We start from the raw sequence: 26,951 nt of genomic DNA, 5'->3' as shown, positions 1-26,951 counted from the left end.
GCGGGCCAATACTTTTTCACAGCACTGTATGGTATGCCATGGTAACGCTTTACCTCCTCAAAAAAACGGTGCAACCAAATAATGTGATGGTGCGACGTACTGAAAAGGTTGGTCACACCAGTGCTACTAGTACAAAAGTTAGTGTAGAGCCCTGTTCGTTCCTCCCAAATACTTTTTTTAAGTCCACAGTGATTCCCTCTCTCTTGCCACGCTTGTCCGTTGCTTTTGTTGGACCCATATGGAGCAAGCACCATATAAAAGCGAAAAGACCAGAAAGGCACACAATGAAGCACTGAGCGATGCAGCCACCAGCCGTGCAATTACCAAGGGACAATGAGCACTGAGCGGCGACAGGCCACAGCCAGATGAGACTGCCTGAAACACTAAGAGGTGCACCAAGTCTTTTTGGGATGCACAGATTAGCGCGAGCTAACAGCATTTGGCTTCTGATCAGTGGCACATACAGTACACGAATGCCATGTACTCGTGAGGCTTCCGACACGGTATAGGCAAGGACGTACCTGTATCTGGCGAAGTGGGTTTTAGACGAGCCAGGTCAATCATCAGATTTATGATTATGACTGATTATGCATTTGGTGATGCTATTGCAGGCAAAGGATTTTCTAAATATGAAGTCATATTCACCTTCAATCTATTTGAAATCTCTTTTCAATAGCTTACTTTTGAGAAAGAAAAAAAAAAAAAAACTTAAAACCAATAACATTAAAAACCTCCTTGGGGTAATGGATCACAAGAAAAAATAAAGAAATCCCCATTTACGCAATCATCCTGTATGTTACCATGAAATTCTTTAAAGCTGTGGCTGTTGATGCACGTAAAACTCCTCATTGATCCGTCATTGAACTCCTTGAAGAGACCCAAATCTTCAGCACCGGACAGTAGTCTCTGCCAGGAAGCTGCCACAAGAAAAATGTTGGGGTTCTCTTTCTCTTCATCCACAACTTCAGAGCACAGCTGATCCACAAGCAGTTCAGCACCTAATGCAGCAACAAACAAAAAACAACAACAGAATATTCATAGATTACACTGAGGGGAAATAAATACAAGGGATATCTCAACCTGTTCAAACAGTGAACCAACATCAGTTGAAAGTTTGAACAGTTTTGATTTTTAAACGGTTGCACAGGAGACAGACAGAATATTCGACTACAGGAAGTCCTCGAAGAATCCAGGAAGATTGGAGGTAGCTGGTCCATGCAGACTTTGAGGCAGGATGGGGAGACAAGGTCTGGCCTTGCTGCTTTGTTGATTTTTGGTAGTTTGAAGATGCGTCTCATCTCCTGTTTGCGGATGGTGAACGAAGGAGGGGGAGTCAGAGGTGTGACGGTGGTTGTTCGTGCAGCTGGGTGTGCGGGGAGATGTCCTTTTCAAATCTGCAATAGAAGGCGTTCAGGTCGTCGGCCAGTCCTTTATTGATTTCGGCTTGGGGCGATGGTCGCGTTTAATTGGTGAGTGATTGTAATGCATTACAGACTGCTTTAGAGTCATTAGCGGTAAAAATTACTGCATAATTTCTCTTTGTGATGTTAATTTCTTTAGTCAGCTGGTTACTAGTGCAATTATCCAGGGCTCTATCCCCACCACCTCTTTAGCCTGGCGAAGTTGCTTCGAGGTCAGGCCAAAGATGGAGCCAAGCAGCAGCTGCACAATAGAGAAAGAGTGGCCACTGGGTCGATGTGACGGTATGTCAAAAGCATGTCTTATTATACAGTCATGGCTGGAAATGTTTTCGCACGACTATACGCATTATATATTCATATACGTTTCAGTGACACGGCACAAGCTTTTACATAGTATGCAGTATTCCTATATATCGTGCGCCCCTCGCTTGAGTAGCTTTATAACACGCCGTGCAGAAAGTCTTTGCGGTGTCTGTTGGCTTGTTATATAGGCAATTGTACAGACAACAGTACTGAAAAGAAATAATACATTCAATGATTTTATTATTGAATGAATATTTAGCAAAAAATATGACATTTTTGTCAGTAACAGCATTTATGACGATATATGTGGTCTCTAAAACACCTGATGCTGCCTGGTGGTTTAGACCAGGAGTGGGCAAACTTTTTGGCTCAGTTGCCACGTTGACTTTTAAAATTAGACAGCCGGGCCAAGCCAGAACCAGACGCTTACATATACAAAATAAACAAACCCAAAAAAGGCATTGTAGTGTTCATACTTTTAATGGGAACAGTGTTGTCTTTTTGATCACCTTTTTTTTTGCCAGTGCATCAAAGTCTGCTGTTAGTTTGGTTGTGGCAATTCTCAGAACACATGTGAGGTGTTCATCACTCAGCTGGGATCTGTAGGATGTTTTGTTGGTGTTCATCACACTAAAAGTCGGTTTACACACACACGCGTAGAGCCAAACAACATGTGCCATCGTCCGGATTTTGGGAAATTTGTCTGCGCTTAATGAAGCCAAGCAAAGCAAAGCAAATGTATTTATATAGCGCACTTCATACACAAGGTGTGTACAATGTGCTTTACATGATTAAAAGACTTTAAAAAAATAAAACACAGAAAAGTAAACAGTTTATAAACATTTAAAACAGAGAGAAAGAATAAAAATACAATGAAAACAGCATACAGTACAAGAAATATCATTTAATAGTGGAAACGCTGGAAAGAGTTTTGAACCTGGACTTCAAAACACGCACACTTGAGGCTGACGTCACTTCTTCCATTTGTCTGCAGCATAATAGCGAAATGCTGCTTCACCATGTTTGCTTTGGACTCTGTGCTCCACTATTTGACCTGAATCTGTCAATCTCAGAGCCCTACTGGGTTTATATCCCATTAGCATTTCATTCATGTATTCAGGACCTAAACCGTTTAGTGATTTATAGACCAGTAGCAGAACTTTAAAATCTATTCTAAAGCTGACTGGAAGCCAGTGTAAAGACTTTAGAATTGGAGTAATATGCTCTGACCTCTTTGTTCTGGTCAGAACCCGAGCTGCAGCGTTCTCAATGAGCTGCAGCTGTTTAATGCTCTTTTTAAGGAGTCCAGTCAGAAGACCATGACAATAGTCAAGTTTACTTCTCCTGAGCTTCTCCTGGTCTGCTTGACACATGCAAGCCTTCACTCTGGATATGTTCTTGAGATGGTACAGGGCAGTTTTAGTAATTAAGCAGAGGCTGAATGGCATCTACTTTAAGAGCTTTAGGTAACTCACCTGACTGAAGTGAGCAATGGATTATTTGCTGCAAATCAGCTTTGAAAAAGTCAGATGCTATTGAGTCGAGACAGCTCGTTGACGGTTTCAGCTGCTGCAAAGTTTTTGCTACAGTTTTTTGCTCGCATCAAATTCTGACATGGTAATCATTGCATGACTCTGTTCCTATTTGAAAGTGTATCGAGTGAGTGCCGTTGACGTGCGAATTTTTCTCACAGCCTACCTTTTCTGTTAAGTGGTTAAATTAGGATCAGGCTCAATGGACTGATTTGTTGTTCTATTTTATTTATTTTTTTTTATTTTTTTTTTACATTGCACATGATAGATGGGTGGACAGAAAGATACAGTGGGACTGCATCCTAAAAGTATTATTATCATAAATGATTGTTCTTCTTCAAAATTGATGAAAAAAGGATTTTTTCTCGTGGAATATAGGTAACATAGCATGCCGACTTCAGACAACTTCCATACCTCCATTCTGCTGTTTCTCTCTTATCCTTCTCAGAAGCCATGCAACAGTTTCCTCCTTAGTGTCTGGGGAGAGGACCAACACCACGAGTGGTAAAATCCCAGAGTCACATCGGGTGCCTAAAACCTCCATCCTAATATACTTTCACCCTGTAAAAGTCATAGAAATAAATCAAGCAATATGTTAAGCAGGTGAGTCGAAAAAAAGTTTTACAAAACCTTGGCTGTCTTGTTCTCAGGGCATTGAATCAATCACAACTGGACTGTTCTGGTTGTCTTTGAAGACATTTTGCCTCTCACCCGAGCAGGCTTCATGAGTTCATGCAACAAGGCTTAATGAGGACAGACTAGCCTGAGTTGGTGTGGAAAAACTATGCTCCAAGTTGGCGGCACACTCCAAAACCACAGATGGCATCTTTCTTTTGGAATGCAAAAGGTAGGATGCCTAGCAGAGGCAGGCTACTGTCTGTCAACAAGAGTCGTAGGGTGGAAACTCCCTCAATAATATTCTTTTTAGACTTGACACCGAAAAATACAAAATGTGACAGTAGAGAGTGAATCAAGTGACGATTTTCATCAGTATAAAGTATAAATGGGGTTGAAAAGGCAAACTATATTATTGATAAATGTTCTCATCAATGACAATAAATGTTGAGACGATTCACTTGGAGCCCGCTTCACTCGGACACTGGACCCTAGTCCGCCTCCCGAGCAAAAAGGTCTGTGGACGACGCAGTCAACATGGGACTGCACTTCATCCAAGAACACCTCAACGGCGGTATATGTGTAGATATGTATATATGTGTGTATCTATATATACATATACATATATATAGACACACGTGTATATATATATATATATATATATATATATATATACACACACATACACACACACATAAGGCTTAACACAATCATGATTTTTGGGGCCGATCAGCGACCACAAAAAAATTAGAACCGATCACAAGACGGAGCGATGTCTATTTCAATGACTTTTTCATTGACTGTATATAGCCGCGTACTGTATAGTGAGTATCTTCTCTCGTCCAGTGATTCCCAACCCGTGTGCCGTGGCACATTAGTCTGCCATGAGCAATCTTCAGGTGTCCTGTGGGAAATTATACTATTTTACTTCACTGCTCAAAAAAATATTCATTTACAAGAAATAACGTATCTTTGTTCCTCTATTTATTATGCCAGTGAGGCATCGTGACAGACAGAATACATAAATGCTCTTCTATTAGATGTCAGGAAGTATATACAGCAATTACTGTATCGCTACTTTTTCTGTGACATTTTTGTTTGTTGGTGTGCCGTGAGATTTGTGGTACACAAAATGGATGAGCATTCCTCAACTTTCTCAGTCTTTTTTGCCACCTCTCCCAACTTTTGGGGAACGTGTTACAGCCATAAAATTCTAAGTGAATGATTATTTGCAAAAAACAAGAAAGTTTATCAGTTTGAACATGAAATATCTTGTCTTTTTAGTGTATTCAATTCAATATAGGTTGAAGATGATTTGCAAATCATTGTATTCTGTTTTTATTTGTTTAACACAACGTTCCAACTTCATTGGAATTGGGGTTGTATCAGAGGAGGACCCTCCTTAAAATTAGATATAGACCCCTTTACTGCCATCCTGGGACTTTTCAGTAACAAAGACCTTGCAGTGTGGAAACCTAAGTGACCGGAAATCTGAGGGCCTCATGACCTAATAACTGATGACAATGGATTTATTAGTTAAACTGGCCTCTCCATAAACTCGGCGGAGAATTAGAAGAGGCCCTGTGTCGACATTTTAACCTCCAATAGGGCATCTGTAAGTCATCGGACTATCTGGTATCATTAGTGGAACATGAGCAAAGCCTGGTGGTGCTGAAGGGGCCATGTAAGCTGAATCCCAGTGACTGCAAAATTAGTGTGTTTAAATTCCTACTTTCAAACACACAAACCCTGCGTGAATGTTCTAAGTGTATATCGTGATATCAATGTCATAAATGGCTGATTCTTATTCAGGTCTGCTGCCAAGTCTGTTTGAAAAGAACGATATGATTGTGTTTTATCCCAGACGATACGAAAGGTTACATAATTGATATTAAGTGGTCTTCTCCACCAAACAAAGGTTGAAACAATCATTCCATAGGTTAACCATTATGTGTGAGACAATGCAAAAGCTGGGAATTATTTGTATTTTAAGATGTACTGGGTTTTAGCCCACAGATAAAACTGAAATTCAATAGTAGAGGTGTGGTCTATTCTCCCGCTCTGTACTTTTGCCCCTCCATAAAAAGTACAAAAGCCGCAACCCTTCTCCTCATCTCACTCGTTTCCTGCTAAGCTCCAAAACCGTGTCTATGGCCAAAACCTCCCCTTTAGCCCCCGCCCCCCCCCAACCGCCCGAGCCACATGGGTTCGGCCCGGCAAAATAACTTCCCAGCCGATTCAACACTCACCAAGCCAAAGAGATTACGCTGCAAAACTCCTCAACTACACTTCTCCTAGCATAAGAGTTTGAGCTGCCAGCGACTTTGCCCAGGCAGGAAGGATTTTCATGCGCAATTTACCCTCTGAGCGCGTGGGAAGCGAGTTTCTTTTTGTGTTATAGTCCCCTGGTGTTTTTCGTTTTTTTTCATCTTTTTCCTCAAATCAACCTGTCGCCATCCTGCCGAGACATTGGAAAACCCGCTTGACTAGCTTGATATGCCCAACGTGAATACACCTTACGGTTCACCCAGTACAAATTAGTGCACAACAATTCAGGATTAAACTCACGATCACAGATTCCCAGCTTTATCATCGCTCAACACGCATAAATTAATTTCACGTCACGAGTTCAGCCTATATCTTGTTCTTTAAGTGTTTACTTGTGATTTTCGTCGTCAAGTCCCTCTGCATCTGTTCCCTGAATTGTCCTGCAGTTTTCACTCCATTTTCTTGAAATTAAACCTCCTCTTGTGTACTGTCTGACTACAACATTTGACCACTGAAATTGAGAACTATCATCCAAGTGAATGTAGCGAGCCTTTTAGAGAACAGAGATTGACAGAGGTTTTTCGTCACGTTCCCTAAAAACTATAGAGACATGATGCCCTATATGAAACAAAGGTAGCTTTGATTGTAGCATTCTAACGTTCGCTTGAATAACCTCGGAGGGAAACGCAGGCGTTTACTCTCCGATCCCCTTTCCAAATTAATCACGCTTTTATCCAAACCAATATACGTGACACAGATGAAGAAAAGACTTTGACGAGTCTGCATATCAACAGGAAGTGGAGCAGCTGGAGCTGTAGTGCGGCCGACACAACCTGGAGCTGAATACGCTCAAGACTGTGTAGAGATGATCGTGAACTTCAGGAAACATCCTTCGCCAGAGCTGCCCCTCACGCTGTTCAACTGCCCTGTGTCAACCGTCGAGACCTTCAAGTTCCTGGGAATTGCAGTCTCTCAGGACCTGAAGTAGGAGACTAACATCAACTCCATCCCCAAAAAGGCCCAGCAGAGGATGTACTTCCTGCGGCTTCTGAGGAACCATGGTCTGGCACAGGAGCTGTTGAGGCAGTTCTACACAGCGGTCATCAAATCAGTCTTGTGATCATCCACCCCTGTTGTCTTCAATGTCGACATCACAGTCCAGTCCTAACTTGTTGCTCATGCAATGACTATGCAGTGCAGCAACTTCAGTCCCTTCTGAGGGAATATTCTCCAAAACAGGGCAGATATTTTCCAGACAGACAGAAGAAACCAGATCAGCTCCTTAATGCTTGAGGCATTTGGTGTATCTCAATGCCAGTTATCTGGATACTATTTTTTTTTTCTTTTGTGTTTTGTAGTGATTCTGTTTTTTCACTTTAAACTTGTTTTGGAGAAAAAAGAGGCCTAAAATAGTTAAAAGCTTCATTGGAAATACCTATATTTGTTTTTGTATTTTATTTTTTGTAGCGGACGGCACGGAGCCAGACTGGTAAGCAAATCTGCCACACAGTTCTGAGGATTCTGGTTCAAACCCGGCCTCCCAGTGTGGAGATAGGGAGAACATGCCTAGCGCGGGCTTCCTCCAGGTACTCTGCTTTCCTCCCACATTCCCAAAACATGCATGGTAGGTTAATTGAAGACTAAAATAGCTGTGAATGTGAGTGTGAATGATTGCTTAGCATTATGTGCCCTGCGATTGTCTGGCGACCAGTTCCGAGTGTTCTCAGTCTTACGTCCGAAGTCAGATGCGATAAGGGCCAGCACACCCAAGAACCGAGTCAGGATAAGCGGGACGGAAAATTAATGGATGGATGGATTTTTTTGTAGCACTATGTAAAAGCAGGGATTACCAACTTGGTGCCCGCAAGTACCAGGTAGCCCCCAAGGACCACATGAGTAGCCCGCGGGTCAGTTCGAAAATAGCTCACTGAAATTGTAAATTTACAAAGTGTTATTTATTTATTTAAACTTAATAATGTACCAAATACTCTATATTTTGTTTAAAAATAGATTGTGTTCAATGGGAATATACATTTCGATTTACCTACATTTTTCGAAATTATACATTTTAGAGCTGTAATTGAAATACCGTGACACTGTGGTATTTTTGCTACTGATAGACCGATATGGTTTTTCAGGGCCGATACCAATACCGATTATTAGTAGTCAAGGAGGCCGTTAACATAATTGGAGCCGATATTAGTTTTGCGGAAAAAAAGGAATATATTGGTGTCAAAATTTGAAATAAAAACTCTTAACACTTGACTTCATTTAAATGCGTTTGAGCACATTTATTAAATAGCTTTTCAAATTTGCAAGTTTTTTTGTTGCTCCTGAGAGCATCTTCACCACCTGTGCCTCGCTCACCCTAATTACCCCTGGCATTTAACCTCGTGTCTCATTCTCTCTCTGGTCGCCAGTTCGTTGTACGTCGTCGTCGCGTTCCAGCATTCCTTGTTTCCACGTCACAGACTCCCAGTAAGACTCGACCCTGTTCCGATGATCGACCTCGCCTCTTTGCCTCGTGTTTTTGGATACCGTTGCCTTTCTTGGATCGCCTGCCTGTGTACCGACCTCTGCCCGTCTATTAAACCTCTCTTTTTGGAAACTGTCCATTTGTTTTGGAGTCGTGCATTTTTGGGTCCTATCCTCTGTTCCGTTCATGACAGAAAACTATCAAATAAACAGCTCCCTAAAGTTTTCTACAGTAAATAAAGTTTTCCAAAATGTGAATATAGAATTGAAATGTTAATGTTTTACATAATACTACAACTACTACTACGACTAATAATAATAATAATTCACAACAAATAGGGACTTGCAGTTGGGTGAATGGGCGACATACATGCATGAATTGTGAGCTCCCTCAAGCCAGCTTGAAAAACTCGTGTTCAAACTCATAAGGTGGGAACACTAAAACGTTAAACATGAACAGAGAAACAACCAGAGCAAAGAATAGAAAACAACCAGAGAATTCAGATAAAGAAAGAAGCTGCCAGGATGAAGAGAAAAAGACGCTAACACATGAGTTGGAAAATGTATGTTTTATATAAACCAAATATGACTTCTATTAGTTTTACTCAACCTTCACATGTTGTGACTGCTGGCTGTTTTCCAGCCGTTTTGTGCATCCTGGTTCTTCGCAGCCTTGTTGTGACTACGAGCCCCTTTTCCGATAAAGATAAGTTGAGTGCAACTGGACAACGATATTTGTTTTGCTTTCCTTCTCAGCCTCTCTCACTTCTAAGTATAACTGAGACGATTGTTTTGCTTGGACTTCAGAAAGGGGTGACAACTCGTAAGACTTTCCCCGTTTCCCCTCTTTGCAAATACTTTTTTTATTTTTTTTGTAATAAAAAAAAAATATATATATATATATATATAATAAAACAATTATAATAATTTTCTCAATGTCTTTCTGTCTCCAAAGTGTTCTGTGTCAACTGACCGTCGGTTGTCGTACTCGAGCGGCTCCAACTACCGGAGACAAATTCCTTGTGTGTTTTTTGGACATACTTGGCAAATAAAGATAAAGATGATTCTGATTCTGACAAAGACAAGATTGCTTCCTTACTTATTCTGTCAGAAAAAGATTTGACAAAACAGTTGGTGTCAGAAGTGGGATCCTAGGATTGATCGCCGATCCAGGGGACCCCGGGAGTGATTGATCATCCAGGACCAATGCACGAGTAATTGCTCTCCCCACATTCCATTGGTAGGGTCCGAGTCCTTACGTTCGGGTTAAAGTCTAGGTTACAGTTCGGTTAGGGTTTCAAGTCAGTGTCAGGTTCCAGTCCGATAATCAGGGGTTAGGTCCCAAACAATTTCGAAGACGTTCGAATATTGTAAAAAAGTACCGGTGTACATGTCACCTGGTATGTATCGTATGAGAGAAGAATATGGAGAGGTCTGTGGAATGCGTGGAGGTATGGATGAATGAATGTGCTTTCCCAGCAACAGGGAGCCTGTGTAAAACTAAAGAAAAGAAAAAAAAAAGAAATTTGGTTGAGAAACAAAGAATTAGTCAAGGATTTGGAACTTTTAGATAAAACTGGCAAATGTCTGGATGTGTGGTTGACTGTGAGATTTCGATGCGAACAGGGACAAAACTATGTTTAGGGCAAGTTACTGGTAACTGTGTTGGCCAATGGGAGGTCGTTCCACAGTGGCCTCCACAAGTCCATCACCCTATGACAAAGAGAAGAAGAACGCAATCTGGAAGAAGACCAACAACACAACCGCCTCCTGCGACCCACAGCACTTCTGCGGTGCTCACCCTCTCCTCACACAGCATGCTGCAGTGTCCCAACAAGAGCGGCCGCCTCCCTCGCGGGATGCGTGACATTCGATCGACTATTAGCTTCTCAGGGCGCTGCTTGTACTCTCTTGAACCAAACCTGCCTCTCGCCCAAAGTCGGCTGGGATAAACTCCAGCACGCCCACGACCCTTGTGAGAATAAGTGGTACGGAAAATGAATGAATCAATGAATACATTCCACAAGTGGTGAGACATTTAAACAATTCTCGACCGGCTTGAAGTTGCTAGTTAAAGACTGTGGCTATACAAATAGTGACAGAGTGGTTAGCGACCGCGTTGTGTTTGCCGCCAACTCACCGAGAGTTGGTGAAAAGTTGCTTAGCCAAGGAACAGATCTAACTGGAAAAAGCAAGACATTTAGCACGTTCACAACTACGAATAAGGATGGTCCAATACGTGCGCTATAACGCAAGACATCAATAAAAGTGCGAGCGAGCCATTTTCACACACAGAAAAGCCAAGGAAAGGCCTGTGGCATGTGTGGAGGCGATCACAAAAGAACAGCAAAACAATGTCTAGCAAAAAATACAACCACTACAAGAGTATGCAAAACAATATATATATATATATGTACACATTTATACACACAGATTTTATCGGCCGATAATTAGCATTTTATGCTGAACGGCTTTAATGTCATAATTCGCCGATCTCCGCAAAAGAGATGGACTCCGCGTCGCCATCGTGCACAGTATATTTGAATCCAAAAGCTAGTTTCTTTTTAGCCTTGTCGCATGTCTTTCGGCGTAGTCCTGTAAATATCTGACGGCCAATAAAGTTATTCAAAAAATGAATCAAATGACGGCGGTGTGGAACAGACAACACGCCCGAGTCAGACCACACGTGATGCCCGGCCGGATCAGACTACAAGACAATCTTTCCTGATTGGACTGTCAGAATACCGCAATCAAATCTTGTATTCCGATACTACCGCATCCCCTTTTTTACGATCACCGGGCTTCATCTTGTCAACTCTCGTTACCGTGGCGACAACAACGGATCACGCCGTGTGTTTGTAAGAACAAAATGGGGGGGGGGGGGGGGGGAAACGTGTGTGTCGGTGGTCACTGGTGCTCAGGAGAGGAGAGGACGTTCGGTGAAGGCTTGCTTGAGGTATGTTCCCGTACTTTGAACACGATACGACTCGCAAGCAGGCAACAAAACGTTATGTAGCCTAGCAAGCTAGCGGTATCACGAACGGTTGTACGTAAACAAGCCGCCGTTCTGTCGAATATGCTCTAAAGTTTCGGTGTGGCTGAAGTCATTTAATTCCAGTAAGTTAGCACCCATTATTTCTGTCGCGTTGTAATGTTGGTTTGACCTGACGGATTAGAATCCACGATCTGACGAGAGCAGTGATTTCCAAGCTTTACGGCGCCAAGGCACATATTTTACAATTGGAAAATCACCAACAAAGGAAAACGTCACAAAAAGTGGATACACACTAATTGCTGTGTGTGCTTCCTGCCGTCTAATAGAAGAGCATTCATTTGTTCTGTCAGTCACGATGCCTCACTGGCATAACTAGAGGAACAATGATACATTATTTCTTGTAAATATCATTTTTTGGGGCAGTATATACAGCACAGGTGTCAAACTCAAGGCCCGGGGGGCCAGATCCGGCCCGCCACATGATTTTATGTGGCCCGCCAAGGCAAATCATGTGTGATTCTTGTTCAAATCTGTACCTCCAAAACCAGTTTATAAATTTCGGGTGTAATATTATGATGAGGTGATTCGGCTGTTATAGCCGAACAGGACAAACAAATCTATATAATAATAATTGATGAGGCGATGAAAGATTTGTATGGTTTCACAGTCATAACGGCCCTCTGAGGGAACCCGTCACGACTGTGTGGCCCGCGACAAACGTTTGTTTGATATCCTGATATACAGTAAATGAACAGGTCATTTAAATAGACACATTCCTCCATCATGTGATCGGATCGGTTATCGTTTTTTTAAACTTTGTGGTCGGCCTCGAAAATCCTGATCGTGTAAAGCCTAATATATATATATATATAAAGCCATGTTTGGAATTGTTGGTTAAACGGCTCGTTATGACAAGCTAACGTATCAGTCGTCTATCGTCAGACTATTCACAGCAAACGCACTTCACTAAAACGTACAGCGCTTGATGAACGATTAGAAATAATTACGACAGCTAAGGCACATTCAGAAGCTACGCAGCTAACGTAGCGTGGCTAATAATGTCACTTCTGAGTATGGCGTGACATTTCGCTTTCCATATCGGTAAGCCGTCGCCTCATCACTCATGTAATGCAGTATTTCATCGGCAGGGAGCCGTTACCTGTGATTTCCCCACACATCGGGTTGACTAAAAAAAAGAAAATAAAAAATATATATATATCCTTTTCACAGCATTCCAGTTAAAATGTAGACCCTGTAGTTAAATGTGTTGTTTATGTTCTTAACGTTCGATTATTTCTATTTCATGTATCGGTTCAAGTATTTATGAATCATATGTTTGATACATTTCTTATATAGATATTTTCAATTGTTCAAATTAAAAAAACCTGCAATAGCTAACTGTAAATAACCACACTGCTACCATAATATAATATAATATAATATGGAAATAACGATGCTCTGTAGGCGTGTCTCTTTGATAATTGCATGCTTCTGTTTCACCTCCACGCTGCAAATTGTGAGAAGCGAAAACTGCGACTCATCGTTTCGGCGACAGTGACAAAGATCTTTTCAATTTGATTCTGTTTGAGCGATTTTCTTTGTGTGTGCGTTTCCAAAATGTTTGGTTGTGTGTTTTGTGGTGGTATTTATTGGCCCTAAAGTTTGAAACTCTGATTCAACAACAAAAAGGTCACGACTCAAATGTCGACCCCGACTTTCTTCTTATGTTTTATGATTCTTGATATATTTCTATCACTGGAATCGTCATTCATCGTCAGCATGCGATAATGCTGTTCTCAAATTCTTTGTAATGACACACACACACACACATGTAGAGCGACATGTCCTGAAATTCAACGCGCTTGTGTCAACTGATTCCAACTAGGATCGCCTTGCGAAGTGTTTCACCGAGAAATGTCGAAGAACTCGGAAGCACGTTCTTCACTTCACAAATGTTTCGGGGGGCACTTACCGTGTTCAACTACGTTAAGCCGGCAACTACCGCAAGTGCTGTTCTCTTCGGGGAAATGGCTCAGTCGAAGAAAGAGGGGCGAAACGCCTTTCGCAAAGCGGTCTAAACTACAAACATCATGTCTGCATTTCGAAACGCCAGCCTCCGTCACCGAACAGCATATACGTCAAGACTAGATATGTAGCCCGGCTAACCGACATGCCTATTTGTCGGCCATGTTGGTAAGGGCAACCTTCCCATCAAACGCAATACTTGGGACATTGGAAATAAATCGTAACTTGATCATTTCTCAACCCATTTTCATGAGGCTTACTTTTTCGTCAACGCCAAAGCGTGTGCTATCAAAACATAGCATTTTAAAAAAGCCAAAAGGATATTTAACCTGTGAAAGTTAGGGTAAAGCGTTACATAGGAGCCAAGCGGCGCAGGGCGAACGTCGCCACTCACAGCGGGTCAGGGAAATACAGGATGGCTGGCCGTGGACAAAGAGGTCATGCGAGACGTAGCATCGTAGATGTGGTCAGTGAGTCTCATCGGATGAGATGATTGATGATTACCTCGTTCCGCTCCGATGCCGGATGTATATGCCGATCGGGTTGCAGGGCTTGCTTCAGTTTCCACGGCGGATGTCGGATTCCGTGTGTCGAGTCCCGTGACTGTTGCGGCCCCATTGAAAATGGCAAGCATCGGTCCGAATAATGCTCCATCGCCTCGTTCCTGCGTAATGGTAAAGAGGGGTCATAGCACTCAGCTGTGCTTCATCCAGCCGTCAATAACTGGTTGTCCTCCACCACAGGTGTCCAACTCGGCTCAAAGCCAGGTCGGGGTCATGCCATGATCAGACACTCGCAAATCAAAGCACGTGTGGTAAATCCTGTGTCAAATTTGCAATCCACATGCCACTTTTAGTACTACTACAATGTTGCAAGCATTTCTACTACCTAACTATTAATTCATCGCTTTCATTTTTCAAATCAGGCTTGTAGCGTATACGGGTTAACTAAAACTGTAGTTCATTTAGGAGCAAAGAATAAGATGGAAGCGACGCCTGCGTTACTTCCGGTTTAGCGTAATTTGAAATTACAGCGTTATAAATCAGGATGTTTTAGCGAGGAAGGGGCTATGTGGATAACATTTAGGGAAAGTGACGAGAAACCTTTTTGTCAGTCTCGTAATCTGAAGGTTGCTACGCTTTATGAAATTGTGATGAGTTTCTTTCCTCGAACCCAAACACACACGACAATGAACTTTGCGTGGTTCTTTTCCTCTTTGGCCCGGAGGACGCGACGTCCACAATTCCCAAAAACTATTTGAAATGTGGACTCGTCGGACCACAGAACACTTTTCCACTTTGTATCAGTCCATCTTAGATGAGCTCGGGCCCAGAGAAGCCGGCGGCGTTTCTGGGTGTTGTGGATAAATGGCTTTTGCTTTGTATAGTAGAGTTTCAAGTTGCACTTAGCAACCGGACTGTATTTACTGACATTGGTTTTCTGAAGTGTTCTGAAGTGTTCCTGAGCCCATGTGGTGATATCCTTGACACATTGATGTCGGTTTTTGATGCAGTGCCGCCTGAGGGATCGAAGGTCACGGGCATTCAGTGTTGGTTTTCGGCCTTGCCGCTTACATGAAGTGATTTCTCCAGATTCTCTAAACCTTTGGATGATATTATGGACCGTAGATGATGAAATCCCGAAATTCCTTGCAATTGTACGTTGAGGAACCTTGTCCTTAAACTGTTCGACTATTTTCTCACGCACTTGTTCACAAAGAGGTGAACCTCGCCCCATCTTTGCTTGTGAATGACTGAGCAATTTCTACCCCATCATGGCACCCACCTGTTCCCAATGAGCCTGTTCACCTGTGGGATGTTCCAAACAGGTGTTTTGATGAGCATTCCTCAACTTTTTTGCCAACTGTCCAAGCTTTTTTGGAACGTGTGGCAGCCATAAAATTTTAAGTTTATGATTATTTGCTAAAAACAATAAAGGTTATCAGTTTGAACATTCAATATCTTGTCTTTGTCGTGTATTCAATTAAATATAAGTCTAACATGATTTGCAAATCATTGTATTCTGTTTTTTTTTAATATTTAACACAATGTCCCAATTTCCCCTCCTTGAGCCATTACCTTATCATGGTGGAGGGGTTTGTGTGTCCCAATGATCCTCGGAGCTAAGTTGTCTGGGGCTTTATGCCCATGGCAAACAGGTCCTAGGTGAGGGACCAGACAAAGCACGGCTCCAAAAACCCCGATGACGAGTACAATTAATGGATTCAGGTTTCCCTTGCCCGGATGCGGGTCACCAGGACCCCCTCTGGAGCCAGGCCTGGAGGTGGGGCTCGAAGGCGAGCGCCTGGTGGCCGGACCTGCACCCATAGGGCCCGGCCGAGCACGGCCCAAAAGGGTAACGTAGGTCCACCTTCCCATGGGCTCACCACCTGTGGGAGGGGCTATAGGGGTCGGGTGCAGTGCGAGCTGGGCGGTGGCCGAAGGCGGGGACCTTGGCGATCCGATCCCCGGCTACAGAAGCTGGCTCTTGAGATGTGGAATGTCACCTCTCTGGCAGGGAAGGAGCCCGAGCTGGTGTGTGAGGTCGAGAAGTTCCGACTAGATATAGTCGGACTCGCCTCCACGCACAGCTTGGGCTCTGGTGCCAGTCCTCTCGAGAGGGGTTGGACTCTCTTACACTCTGGTGTTGCCCACGGTGAGAGGCGCTGAGCAGGTGCGGGTATACTTATTGCTCCCCGGCTCGGCGCCTGTACGTTGGGGTTCACCCCGGTGGACGAGAGGGTAGCCTCCCTCCGCCTTCGGGTGGGGGGACGGGTCCTGACTGTTGTTTGTGCCTATGCACCAAACAGCAGTTCAGAGTACCCACCCTTTTTGGAGTCCTTGGAGGGGGTGCTGGAGAGCACTCCCGCTGGGGACTCCATTGTTCTGCTCGGGGACTTCAATGCTCACGTGGGCAATGGAACAGCCCCCTCCCTGATCAGAACCCGAGCGGTGTTCTGTTATTGGACTTCTGTGCTCATCACAGATTGTCCATTACGAACACCATGTTCAAGCATAAGGGTGTCCACACATGCACTTGGCACCAGGACACCCTGGGTCGCAGTTCGATGATCGACTTTCTGGTCGTGTCATCGGACTTGCGGCCGCATGTCTTGGACACTCGGGTGAAGAGAGGGGCGGAGCTGTCAACTGATCACCACCTGGTGGTGAGTTGGCTCCGATGGTGGGGGAAGATGCCGGTTCGACGTGGCAGGCCCAAACGTATTGTGAGGGTCTGCTGGGAACGTCTGGCGGAATCCCCTGTCAGAAGGAGTTTCAACTCCCACCTCCGACAGAACTTTGCTCATGTTCCGGGGGAGGCGGAGGACATCGAGTCCGAGTGGACCATGTTCCGCGCCTCCATTGCTGAGGCGGCTGACTGGAGCTGTGGCCGTAAGGTGGTCGGTGCCTGTCGTGGCGGCAATGCCCGAACCCGTTGGTGGATACCAACGGTGAGGGATGCCGTCAAGCTGAAGAAGGAGACCTATCGGGCCTTTTTGGCCTGTGGGACTCCGGAGGCAGCTGATGGGTACCAGCTGGCCAAGCGGAATGCAGCTTTGGTGGTCACTGAAGCAAAAACTCGGGCATGGGAGGAGTTCGGTGAGGCCATGGAGAAAGACCTCCGGATGGCTTCGAGGAAATTCTGGTCCACCATCCGGCGTCTCAGGAGGGGGAAGCAGTGCACCACCAACACTGTGTATAGTGGGGATGGGGCGCTGCTGACCTCGACTCGGGACGTTGTGAGCCAGTGGGGAGAATACTTCGAAGACCTTCTCAATTCCACCGACACGCCTTCCCATGAGGGAGCAGAGTCTGGGTTCTCTGAGGCGGGCTCTCCTATCTCTGGGGTTGAGGTCACCGAGGTGGTTAAAAAGCTCCTCGGTGGCAAGGCCCCGGGGGTGGATGAGATTCGCCCGGAGTTCCTCAAGGCTCTGGATGTTGTAGGGCTGTCCTGGTTAACACGCCTCTGCAACATCGCGTGGATATCGGGGACAGTGCCTCTGGATTGGCAGACTGGGGTGGTGGTCCCCCTTTTTAAGAAGAAGGACCGGAGGGTGGGTTCCAAGCCGAGGCGTAGAGGGGGTCCGGTTTGGTGGCCCCAGGATTGCATCTCTGCTTTTTGCAGATGATGTGGTTCTGTTGGCTTCATCAAACCGTGACCTCCAACTCTCACTGGAGCAGTTCACAGCCAAGTGTGAAGCGGCTAGGATGAGAATAAGCACCTCCAAATCTGAGACCATGGTCCTCAGTTGGAAAAGGGTGGCGTGCCCTCTCCAGGTTGGGGATGAGATCCTGCCCCAAGTGGAGGAGTTCAAGTATCTTGGGGTCTTGTTCACGAGTGAGGGAAGAATGGAACAGGAGATCGACAGGCGGATCGGTGCAGCGGCTGCAGTGATGCGGACTTTGTCTCGATCTGTTGTGGTAATGAAGGAGCTAAGCCGAAAGGCGAAGCTCTCGATTTACCGGTCGATCTACATTCCTACCCTCACCTATGGTCACGAGCTGTGGGTCGTGACCGAAAGCACAAGATCCAGGTTACAAGCGGCCGAAATGAGTTATTCCTCCGCAGGGTATCTGGGCTCTCCCTTAGAGATAGGGTGAGAAGCTCGGTCATCCGGGAGGATCTCAGAGTAGAGCCGCTGCTCCTTTCCATCGAGAGGAGCCAGATGAGGTGGCTGGGGCATCTGATTCGGATGCCTCCCGGAGGCATCCCTGGTGAGGTGTTCCGGGCACGTCCCACCGGGAGGAGACCACGGGGACGACCCAGGACACGCTGGAGAGACTACATCCTTCGTCTGGCCTGGGAACGCCTCGGGATCCCCCTGGAAGAGGTGGATGAAATGGCTGGGGAGAGGGAAGTCTGGGCGTCCCTGCTAAAGCTACTGCCCCCGCGACCCGACCTCGGATAAGCGGTAGAAAATGGATGGGCAATGTCCCAACTTCATTGGAATTGGGGTTTTACACCACAAACATATGCTGAATCTGTATCAATGTTGACAATTTTTCCTTCTGCTAACTCCAAAGCCTTTACCACCACTCTCAACTCTGCCAGTTGCGCCGATTGCGTTCCTTCCAACTTCTCGGTTTCCTTCACCTCAACTTGTCCGTTTTCCTCTTGCTGGACCACTGCATATGCTGCCTGAAGGCCTTTCTCCGGATCTCTGAAACAACAACTCTCCGTATACAAAACCATCTTGACATCAGAGTCGGGCGTACCTTGCAAATCCTGCCTAATTCGAGATTGCACCAAAGTCCTTGCAGCACATTCATGGTGTTCGCCCTTCTGTATGGTCTCTGCCATATTCATTCCATCATGCGTGTATGTAATATGTGGTACATTCAAGATGTTCTCTAAGCGGGCCTGTCTTAAAGATGACATTGTGAATGCCAATGAAGTCACGTATGCCGTTACACCGTGTGTCGTGAGTATGGTCAACGGGTGTCACATCACAATGTCTGCCGACATTTGTACTATCTTAGCCAGTACAGTCACGTATCGAGTACATGGTGGATGTCGTTTTTCAGTCTGGTCCAACTGTACACTTAAGTACATAAAAATATGTCTGTCCCCATCCCCCTTCTTTTCAGAAACGTCCAAATAGAAAGCTTTAGTGTAATCAGGCCGGCGTAAATCTGCTGCTGAGGTGAGTGATTGTTTTAACACAATAAAAGCAGTCTGAGCCTCAGTGATCCAGTACAAAATGGCCGACAAGTTGCGCATGCCATGAACAGCAACCATAGCCCTCAAGGGGGCAGTCAATACCCCGTAGTCATCTATGTAATTTCTGCTGTCGCCAGTCAAGACCAGCATGTCGCTCACAGTGTGAGGTTTTGAATGAGACAAAATGGACTCCCGGTGAGCTGGGGACAATCAAAACTGCTGAAAGGATTGTCGGTACCCCCCAACCTACCCTTGAGGACTTGCACGCACGCTGCTAGAACTAAGACAAGAGCATGCAAAATCCTCTCGGCCCCGCCACACCCCGGTCACCGGCTCTTCCGGCTCCTTCCCTCAGGTAGGCGCTACCGATCAATGCAAACTAGAACTAGCAGACATTCCGACAGCTTCTTCCCTCTTGCAATCAACTTCTTAAACACCTGACCTACAATTCCATTACAACATGCTGGCAATGTTTTGACTTGAGTTTGTTGTCACATTTCTGAGGGGCCAATTATGTATTACTCGTGCACTCACTGTAGTTATCTCGCCGTGCTGCACTATTTGCATATACTGGCCACTCATGCCAGAGTAGCATCTGCTCCATTTGCACACTGACTGAGGAGTATCTGAAACATTTGCACAATCAACATTGTCCCAGATTATCGCACTACTCGTCACTTTAAACCGCATACACTCCTTGAAGTCTCGGCGCCCTTTGCACAATGGTCATTGCACCGGACTATTGCAATATTAGTCATTCGAACTGCTCTAAGTGCTAGAGTAGTCTGCATCTTTTTGCACAATTGTCAAAAAAAAAAAAAAATAATGTACCGGCATTACCAGATAACTAGCAGGCCTTTACTGCTTAGTGGCTGTTTTTTTTCTTGTCAATGTCTTTCTGTCTCCAAAGTGTTCTGTAAATTGACTGTCGGTTGTCGTACGAGAGCGGCTCCAACTACCGGAGACAAATTCCTTTTGTGTTTTTGGACATGCTCGGCAAATAAAGATGATTCTGATTCTGAAACAGCTGTACCTACCCGTGAGACCACACGGCCCAGGAAAGTCACTGTGAGGTGGCAGCATTGTACTTTAGCCCTAGAGACCTAAAAACCACAGCCAAGAAGGTGTTGCAGCAACAAGCATGTAGCTTTCAAACAGTCCACATCCGTAGGTGATGCTAATAAGTCATCTACATACTGGATGAGGACGACACCTTCTGGCAACGAGAGAGAGGACACCAGCGCTTTGAGTTCTTTATTAAAAATACCAGGGGATAAAAGAAACCCCTGCGGTATGCGTGTGCAACGAAGTTGTTCACCATCATGAGTAAATGAAAAAATGTCACGGACTTCCTCGGCCAATGGCAAACAAAAGATAGCATTTGCCAAGTCAATAACTGTGAAGAATGAATGGGTGAACAATTGTGCTCAAAGCAGTAAAAGGATTGGGAACTGGAATAGCGGGTGTTGTAACAATAGAATTAATACGTCTGAGATCGTGCGCCATGCGATACTTTCGCACCACCTTTTCCACAGGCAGAATTGGAGTATTCCAGGAAGACGATGAGGGCTCCAAGACCCCCCGATTCCTTCAAACCTGCGATGGTGTCCCGGATGCCCTCCTCGGCCTCCGGACGGCATTGATACTGGTTTTGCCACACGGGGTGTGGGGAGGAGACAGAAAAATTAATAGCAGGCACAGTGGAGCAGAAGCCTACGTCAGTTGGGCCCTGAGTCCACAGTGCCTCAGGCAACTGAGCAAGAACTCTCTCAGCCTCTGGGTGATCCGTTACACCTCTCTACAATGATCATGTGAAATTTGGTGGTGTTCTAAAATAGAGGAATTTGTAACGTGCTGAAATGCGATACCCTGACATAGATGATGAAAACTCAACATCAGGAATGGTGGTCTGGACCCAATCAGTGGCTTTTACGCACTCTTTAATCATGGGACCCAAATCTTTAGATTGATGTTTCGCTCCAACAGCCAATGTGATGTGTGGCACAGCTGTCGAGTCCATCTCATACCACTCACTCTGCACGTGAGGCAATGCCAGTTGATGTGCCAGACAAATAGTCTGGAAATAGTGACCACTGATGACCTTCAATTTGAGATGAGAAACGATCTTGATAGACTAGATCATGGGACTTATCATAATACAATGTACAACCCCAATTCCAATGAAGTTGGGACGTTGTGTTAAACATCAATAAAAACAGAATACGATGATTCAACCTATATTGAATTGAATACACTACAAAGACAAGATATTTAATGTTCAAACTGATACACTTGATTGTTTTTAGCAAATAGTCATTAACTTAGAATTTGATGGCTGCAACAGGTTCCAAAAACGCTGGGACAGGCTCATGTTTACCACTGTGTTACGTCACCTTTTCTTTTAACAACATTCAATAAACGTTTGGGAACTGAGGACACGAATTGTTGAAGCTTGTACAGCTTCAGCTGTTCAACAGTCCGGGGTCTCCGTTGTCGTATTTTACGCTTCATAATGCGCCACACATTTTCAATGGGAGACAGGTCTGGACTGCAGGCAGGACAGTACATTGTATTATGATAAATCGCATGACCTAGTCTATCATGATCGTTTCTCATCTCAAATTGAAGGTCATCAGTGGTCCTCCTGCGCGAAGAAAGTTTCCTTGAAGTACGGCCACATCACACATCAACATAATTTGTTCTCCTACTTACTGTAATTTGACCCTCTCCAATTCGCTCGAGGTCAATCTTAATATTTTCTCCTCTCCACATAACTCCATTATAACAAATCAAAAGACACAACAGATATAAAAAAAAGTTTTTATATTGTTAATTTTACGTTTTTTTTTTTTTTGCAAGTTTCTGTAATTTTCTACAGGTCGAACTGGGCGGACCTACCGCCCGTCTCTGGAGCGATAGATTAGACTCAACGATGGGGGAGACTCGCCTCCACCCGACGGAATAACTCAATGTAAGGGAGTCTGCTCAACCCGTCACGGAGACCCGCACCACCACACCAAAGTACCTCTGCCGAGTTCGACCTTGTCCGCAGTTGGCTGTCCAACTGCTTCCTTCTCGGAGGTTATTGTTGGCCAACAATAAAACCTCGATGTGTTCGCCGACAGCTTTAAACCCTACGGATTTAAAATCCGACGCGACCCAACACGCGCTTTTACCAATACTAAATGATATATACGCCTTTATTGATCCCCAGATTATTTTCATCAAAATTTGGTCCATTGTTCATTCCACAATATCACAATTTAAATTAGCAGCAAATCAGGAGAATTTGAATAAACCGGTTTCTCCTTAACTTCCTTAGATGGCCGTCCTGGATATTTTACAATATATATATATATATATATATATATGCTACATTTATTCTTTATTTATAAACTATTATATCTTTATTCATTTTATTATTCCATGTTCTTTTGATAATTTATTTTAAACTTAGGATGTTGCTCTGTTATATTTTTCAAAGTGAACATATTGAAAAATACAGTGAAACCTCGATAAAACGGACCCCAATATAATGGATATCGGATACAACGGACCGTCGAGACTGAGCAATGTGTCCAAAAATAGCTTCCATTTGTCACTTAAACAGCCGTTGACAATGTCTGTTAATTCCAGAATTGCCCGCTGTTGTTAACTTTTGCTGTGGCGCAATGCAGGCAAAGAATGGACTGATGAGAGAGAGAGAGAGGAATACAAAACTGTGACAGGTTACATACTCTGGAGTTTGTAACATGCTAGTTTTTGTACATTTTTTTCGTCAATCCATTCGCCTTAGGCAACAGATTTCGAACTAGGAAGCACACTAATTGCTCGCGGCTCATGAAAGCAACTCGCCTATAACAACATTTTCAAGCTTGTTTTATATTTCTTTTCATTACCTAAACCTACAAAACAATTTTGTACTGTACAGTAATAGGAAGCATATGGCCTCAAAAAACAAAAAAAACAAAACTTTAATGTAAAATACAATCGGGGATATCGGACGAACCCCCCGCCCCTATTAGTACGTTCTATTGAGGTTTCACTGTAAAGGTTGGATTAAAAAATGTTGATTTGACATTTTCCCCATCCACTCAACACACAAAAGTACAGCAAATTCGTACAGGCATCGATTCCGCGGAACCGGGAATGTATCGGTTTGAATGCGAAAGGTACCCATCCCTACCCATGACTGACATTGCTCATGGTGCGATGTATATCGGGAAATACATTATTATTTTACGATCAAATGCCATTCCTAAATGTTGTTTTTGCTGTTTTACAGAAGGAATTCACTGTTCAGATGTTAGACACTAAAGCTAGAGATTTAGCATCAGTCAGTGTTCTGCTTTATATAGTATTTAGAAATAAAAAATAAAAAAAACTAGTTTTCACTGCTTTTTGGGAGAAATAGTTCTATTTGGTGAAACCAAACTAAGCTCTACTGCTGATTGCTAAAAAACAGAAAAAGGTGGTATCAAACTTCCCTGGGGAAAGACGAGAGCATTCTTTCTTTTGGTAGATATGATATCTAGAAAATCAGGGAACACAATACTCTTTGGGTCTTGTAAAATCAGTCAAAATGTTCTAAAACGACTGGCAATATGTACCGTATTTTCACGACCATAAGGCGCACTTCAAAGTGGGAAATTTTCTCCAAAATGGGCAGGGCGCCTTATAATGCGACGCACCTTATGTGTGCACCGAGTTCCAACATCTATAAATGTTGTGTGATGAGCGCTCCGCTTGACTTTTTTTTGTGCACTGTGCAAAAACATCGCTTTGATAAAGACCCCCGAAAACAGACACGCTTACGAAGCACAGTTTAAACTACGAGCTAGCAGTTACGCGGAGGAACATGGGAATCGAGAAGCCGAAGCTGAGTTTCCGCGGAAACGAGGCGAGGTGGCCCGAGTTGGAAGACCTACTCGAGCAAGGGATTAATGAGCAAAGAACAGCCGGGAGAAGCGTCTCAAGTCACCGTTCGACTGAGTGCAATAACTCGGGGCTTGCCATCATTCCGGGAGGCTTGACGAACGAACCGCTGGACATCCGTGTAAACAGGGCGTTCAAAGTGAAGTTGCGAGCGGCGTGGGAGCCATGGATGACAGATGGCCAACACAGCTTTACTAAGACTAGGAGGCAGCGCCGGGCGAGTTACGGCACAATTTGTGAACGGATTGCGGATGCTCGTGCTGACGTGTCTGCTTGCGCTTTCGTAAAAGCCGGCATCATTTCTCAGGAGCCGCACGGCAACGAGACTGACCTGGCGTGTTCAACTTGCTCAGCTGTTCAGTTCGGATCCAGAAGATGAGGACTTTGATAGATTTGTGGATGAGGATTGATCCAAAAATAACATGAGTACATTGTTTAATACTTTAATAAAGTACAACCGAAGTCAGTTTTGCTCCCGCTGCCTTTTTAAAAACACCGTTTTAGCGTGCATGACTGCTACGGTATGTTTTAAGCTAGCGTATGTTTTACCATGCCTGCGCCCAACAATACGGTGGTCGTGAAAATACGGTAGTCGGTTGCTCTGAAAACGAATGAGTTGATTTCACCACGTTCTTGGTGCATAGAATGTTCTCTTGTCACACATATGTACATGCGCGTAGAAATGAAGTCTGGTTGCCACTCCAAGGGACACACAGTCTGTAGTTTTGCAGCAGAGCACATCAGCCCTGGAAGGCATGGAACTCCTCTTCACTGAAGCCCTGGTGCTTCACCAGCCTAAGAGATCAAAATGGAAAGCCTGTCAGTCTGAACTAGTTGGACGAGAAATAATCTTTTGCTAAACAATATCAATGAGATGATATATTATATATTTGATATGCTTAGCTTTCCGTGGGTGAACTATGACTAGCAGAAAAGGAACAATCTGACCTGTTGTGTGCAACATATCGGGTTCAATCTTTTGAAACAATTGTTGTTCTGACTGGCGACAAGTTTGAAGTCGAGCCACGGAAACTAAGAAACTGATTTCGGTCTCAATGTTGGACAGCATTCGAGAGGAGAAGAACAAGGCGACCGGTCGGAAACTGTGACGTCTCTTTTCCAGGGGTGGGCAAATTAAGGCCCTTGGGCCTCATACGGCCCGCTTAACTCTTTTTTTTTTTCAACATGGCCCATTCAGTACCCAAGAAGTAGTTCACAGTTTCAAAAAGATTGGTGACCCCTGACCCCACAATATATCATGTTTGAAATCATTGTAAATGAATATAGTAAAGGAGCAGTAGTTTTCCTCCCTGAAAGATGGCACGTGCCAGCCAAGGAGTTGACTGTTCAATCGGTGCAAAAAGCGAAACATCGACTCAAACAAACAGTAAATTAGATGCGGTTGGTATGAAAGACGATATTTGGAGCTTTAGCTGCTTGATATTTCTTTCTCTCAAATCTCGGATATTTTGTCGTAACAATCACAACTATCATCCATAGAAGATGACTTGTTTTCAGTTGCAGCCTTTTTTCCCTCCCTCCCTTCCTCCCTCCCTTCCTTCTTTCTTACTTTCTTAGCACCTCCAGCCACTGCTGCTTGATGAAGCTTTCAAATGAAGACGGAAAACCTTGCTATGATTCTCGCTGTGCCCGATCAGCCATGCAGTAGACTCACGTGCTCACGTTTGTATTTCGTTTTTTCCACAGGTGTCGGACCACTCCGACCATTTTTGTTGTGGGGGCCGTGACACATTTATTTGGTGGCATTTTGACCGGAAACATTGCATTACGTTTTATCTACTTCACTAAAAGTCCCGCTTAAACCAAGTCGGCAGTCAAAAAAACAATGCGGTCTTTGTGACATATAAGTCATCTAACACGTTACTTTGTATATTAGAGTAGTCAGATTACAGTTTCTATGATTGATCTGGTCATAGTTACTTTTTTGTTCACGAGAACCAGAGCTTAATATGCGTTTGATATGAAAATATGCTACTTATGCTCAGGCAACAGATATTTATCATGAATAAAACTCCAGTGCTTGGCAAGTCAATAACCACAACATGTCGTAAGTGTCGACCAATTTTCAGCCTTTGTTGTAGTAATGACTAATAAAACGGACGAAACACGCTATATTCTTAACTATCCCGAACTAAAATGCACACGACGACTAACAACAATATCGAAAAAAGGCAAACTATGTAGAAACGGAGCCGTCCGGGGCGATGACGTCAACGGCGGCGCAGACACAACGGACGCTGACGAGGGATTGGCGTACTTCGACTGGAAAGACGGTTACTCCTTCGAGTTTCTCCAAAGAGGACAATATTACGGTTCGTTGTACATACACACACACAGTTGCCTCCATGGACCCCCACACCATCGGCAGGGTTGCCACAGTCTGTGTCTGTCTGTCCATCTAGCCATCTATCAGTTAAGAGTCTTTCTCAAGAAGCGCACCGAGAAGAGTGCGCTTGTACATTTTTTGTTGCGGCTATTTGGGATGTCAAGTCTGGACCAAGTTATTTGTTCATGTTGATGACATCATTCTGTAACTTGTGTGGTGCACATTACCAAGTAATGGGTACGGTTAGGCTGGTTTTTTGTTTGTATTGTGGATAAGTGATACTCCTGCCACTTGGCAGCTGCCGAAAGTAACTACAACGTTACTAACTTAGTTCCTTTTCAAATGAAGTCATCACTAAAGTAACAAAGTTAGCT

At 44.2% G+C, this 26,951-nt stretch overlaps 2 protein-coding genes across 10 annotated transcripts in view; both read right to left on the bottom strand.

Moving 5' to 3' along the window:
• The window catches only part of ano10a (anoctamin 10a), a 72,284-nt gene extending 57,996 nt beyond the window's left edge, over positions 1-14,288 (bottom strand). For 4 of the 7 annotated variants that reach the window (XR_009789145.1, XM_061777640.1, XM_061777642.1 and 1 more), the window contains exons 1-3: positions 13,582-13,739; positions 3,671-3,817; positions 801-998 (exon numbers count right to left, since the gene is read on the bottom strand). Coding sequence is in view for 4 of the 7 variants with exons in the window: in XM_061777640.1 (XP_061633624.1) it covers positions 801-998; positions 3,671-3,800 (328 nt within the window). In the remaining 3 variants the exon portion in view is untranslated. Of the gene's footprint in view, positions 1-521; positions 705-800; positions 999-3,670; positions 3,818-13,581; positions 13,740-14,138 lie in introns of those variants that run through there. The other 3 variants (XM_061777641.1, XM_061777645.1, XM_061777646.1) reach the window with 3 other exon arrangements.
• The window catches only part of LOC133480018 (cytochrome b5 reductase 4), a 59,125-nt gene continuing 46,358 nt past the window's right edge, over positions 14,185-26,951 (bottom strand). For 2 of the 3 annotated variants that reach the window (XR_009789146.1, XM_061777647.1), the window contains one exon: positions 22,102-25,025. Coding sequence is in view for 1 of the 3 variants with exons in the window: in XM_061777647.1 (XP_061633631.1) it covers positions 24,971-25,025 (55 nt within the window). In the remaining 2 variants the exon portion in view is untranslated. Of the gene's footprint in view, positions 14,299-22,101; positions 25,026-26,951 lie in introns of those variants that run through there. The other variant, XR_009789147.1, reaches the window with a different exon arrangement.

Source organism: Phyllopteryx taeniolatus, chromosome 6, assembly GCF_024500385.1.
Source record: "Phyllopteryx taeniolatus isolate TA_2022b chromosome 6, UOR_Ptae_1.2, whole genome shotgun sequence".
NCBI classification, from domain to species: domain Eukaryota; kingdom Metazoa; phylum Chordata; class Actinopteri; order Syngnathiformes; family Syngnathidae; genus Phyllopteryx; species Phyllopteryx taeniolatus.
The sequence above is the reverse complement of the archived record's forward strand: the minus strand, read 5'-3'. Positions and strand labels throughout refer to the sequence as shown.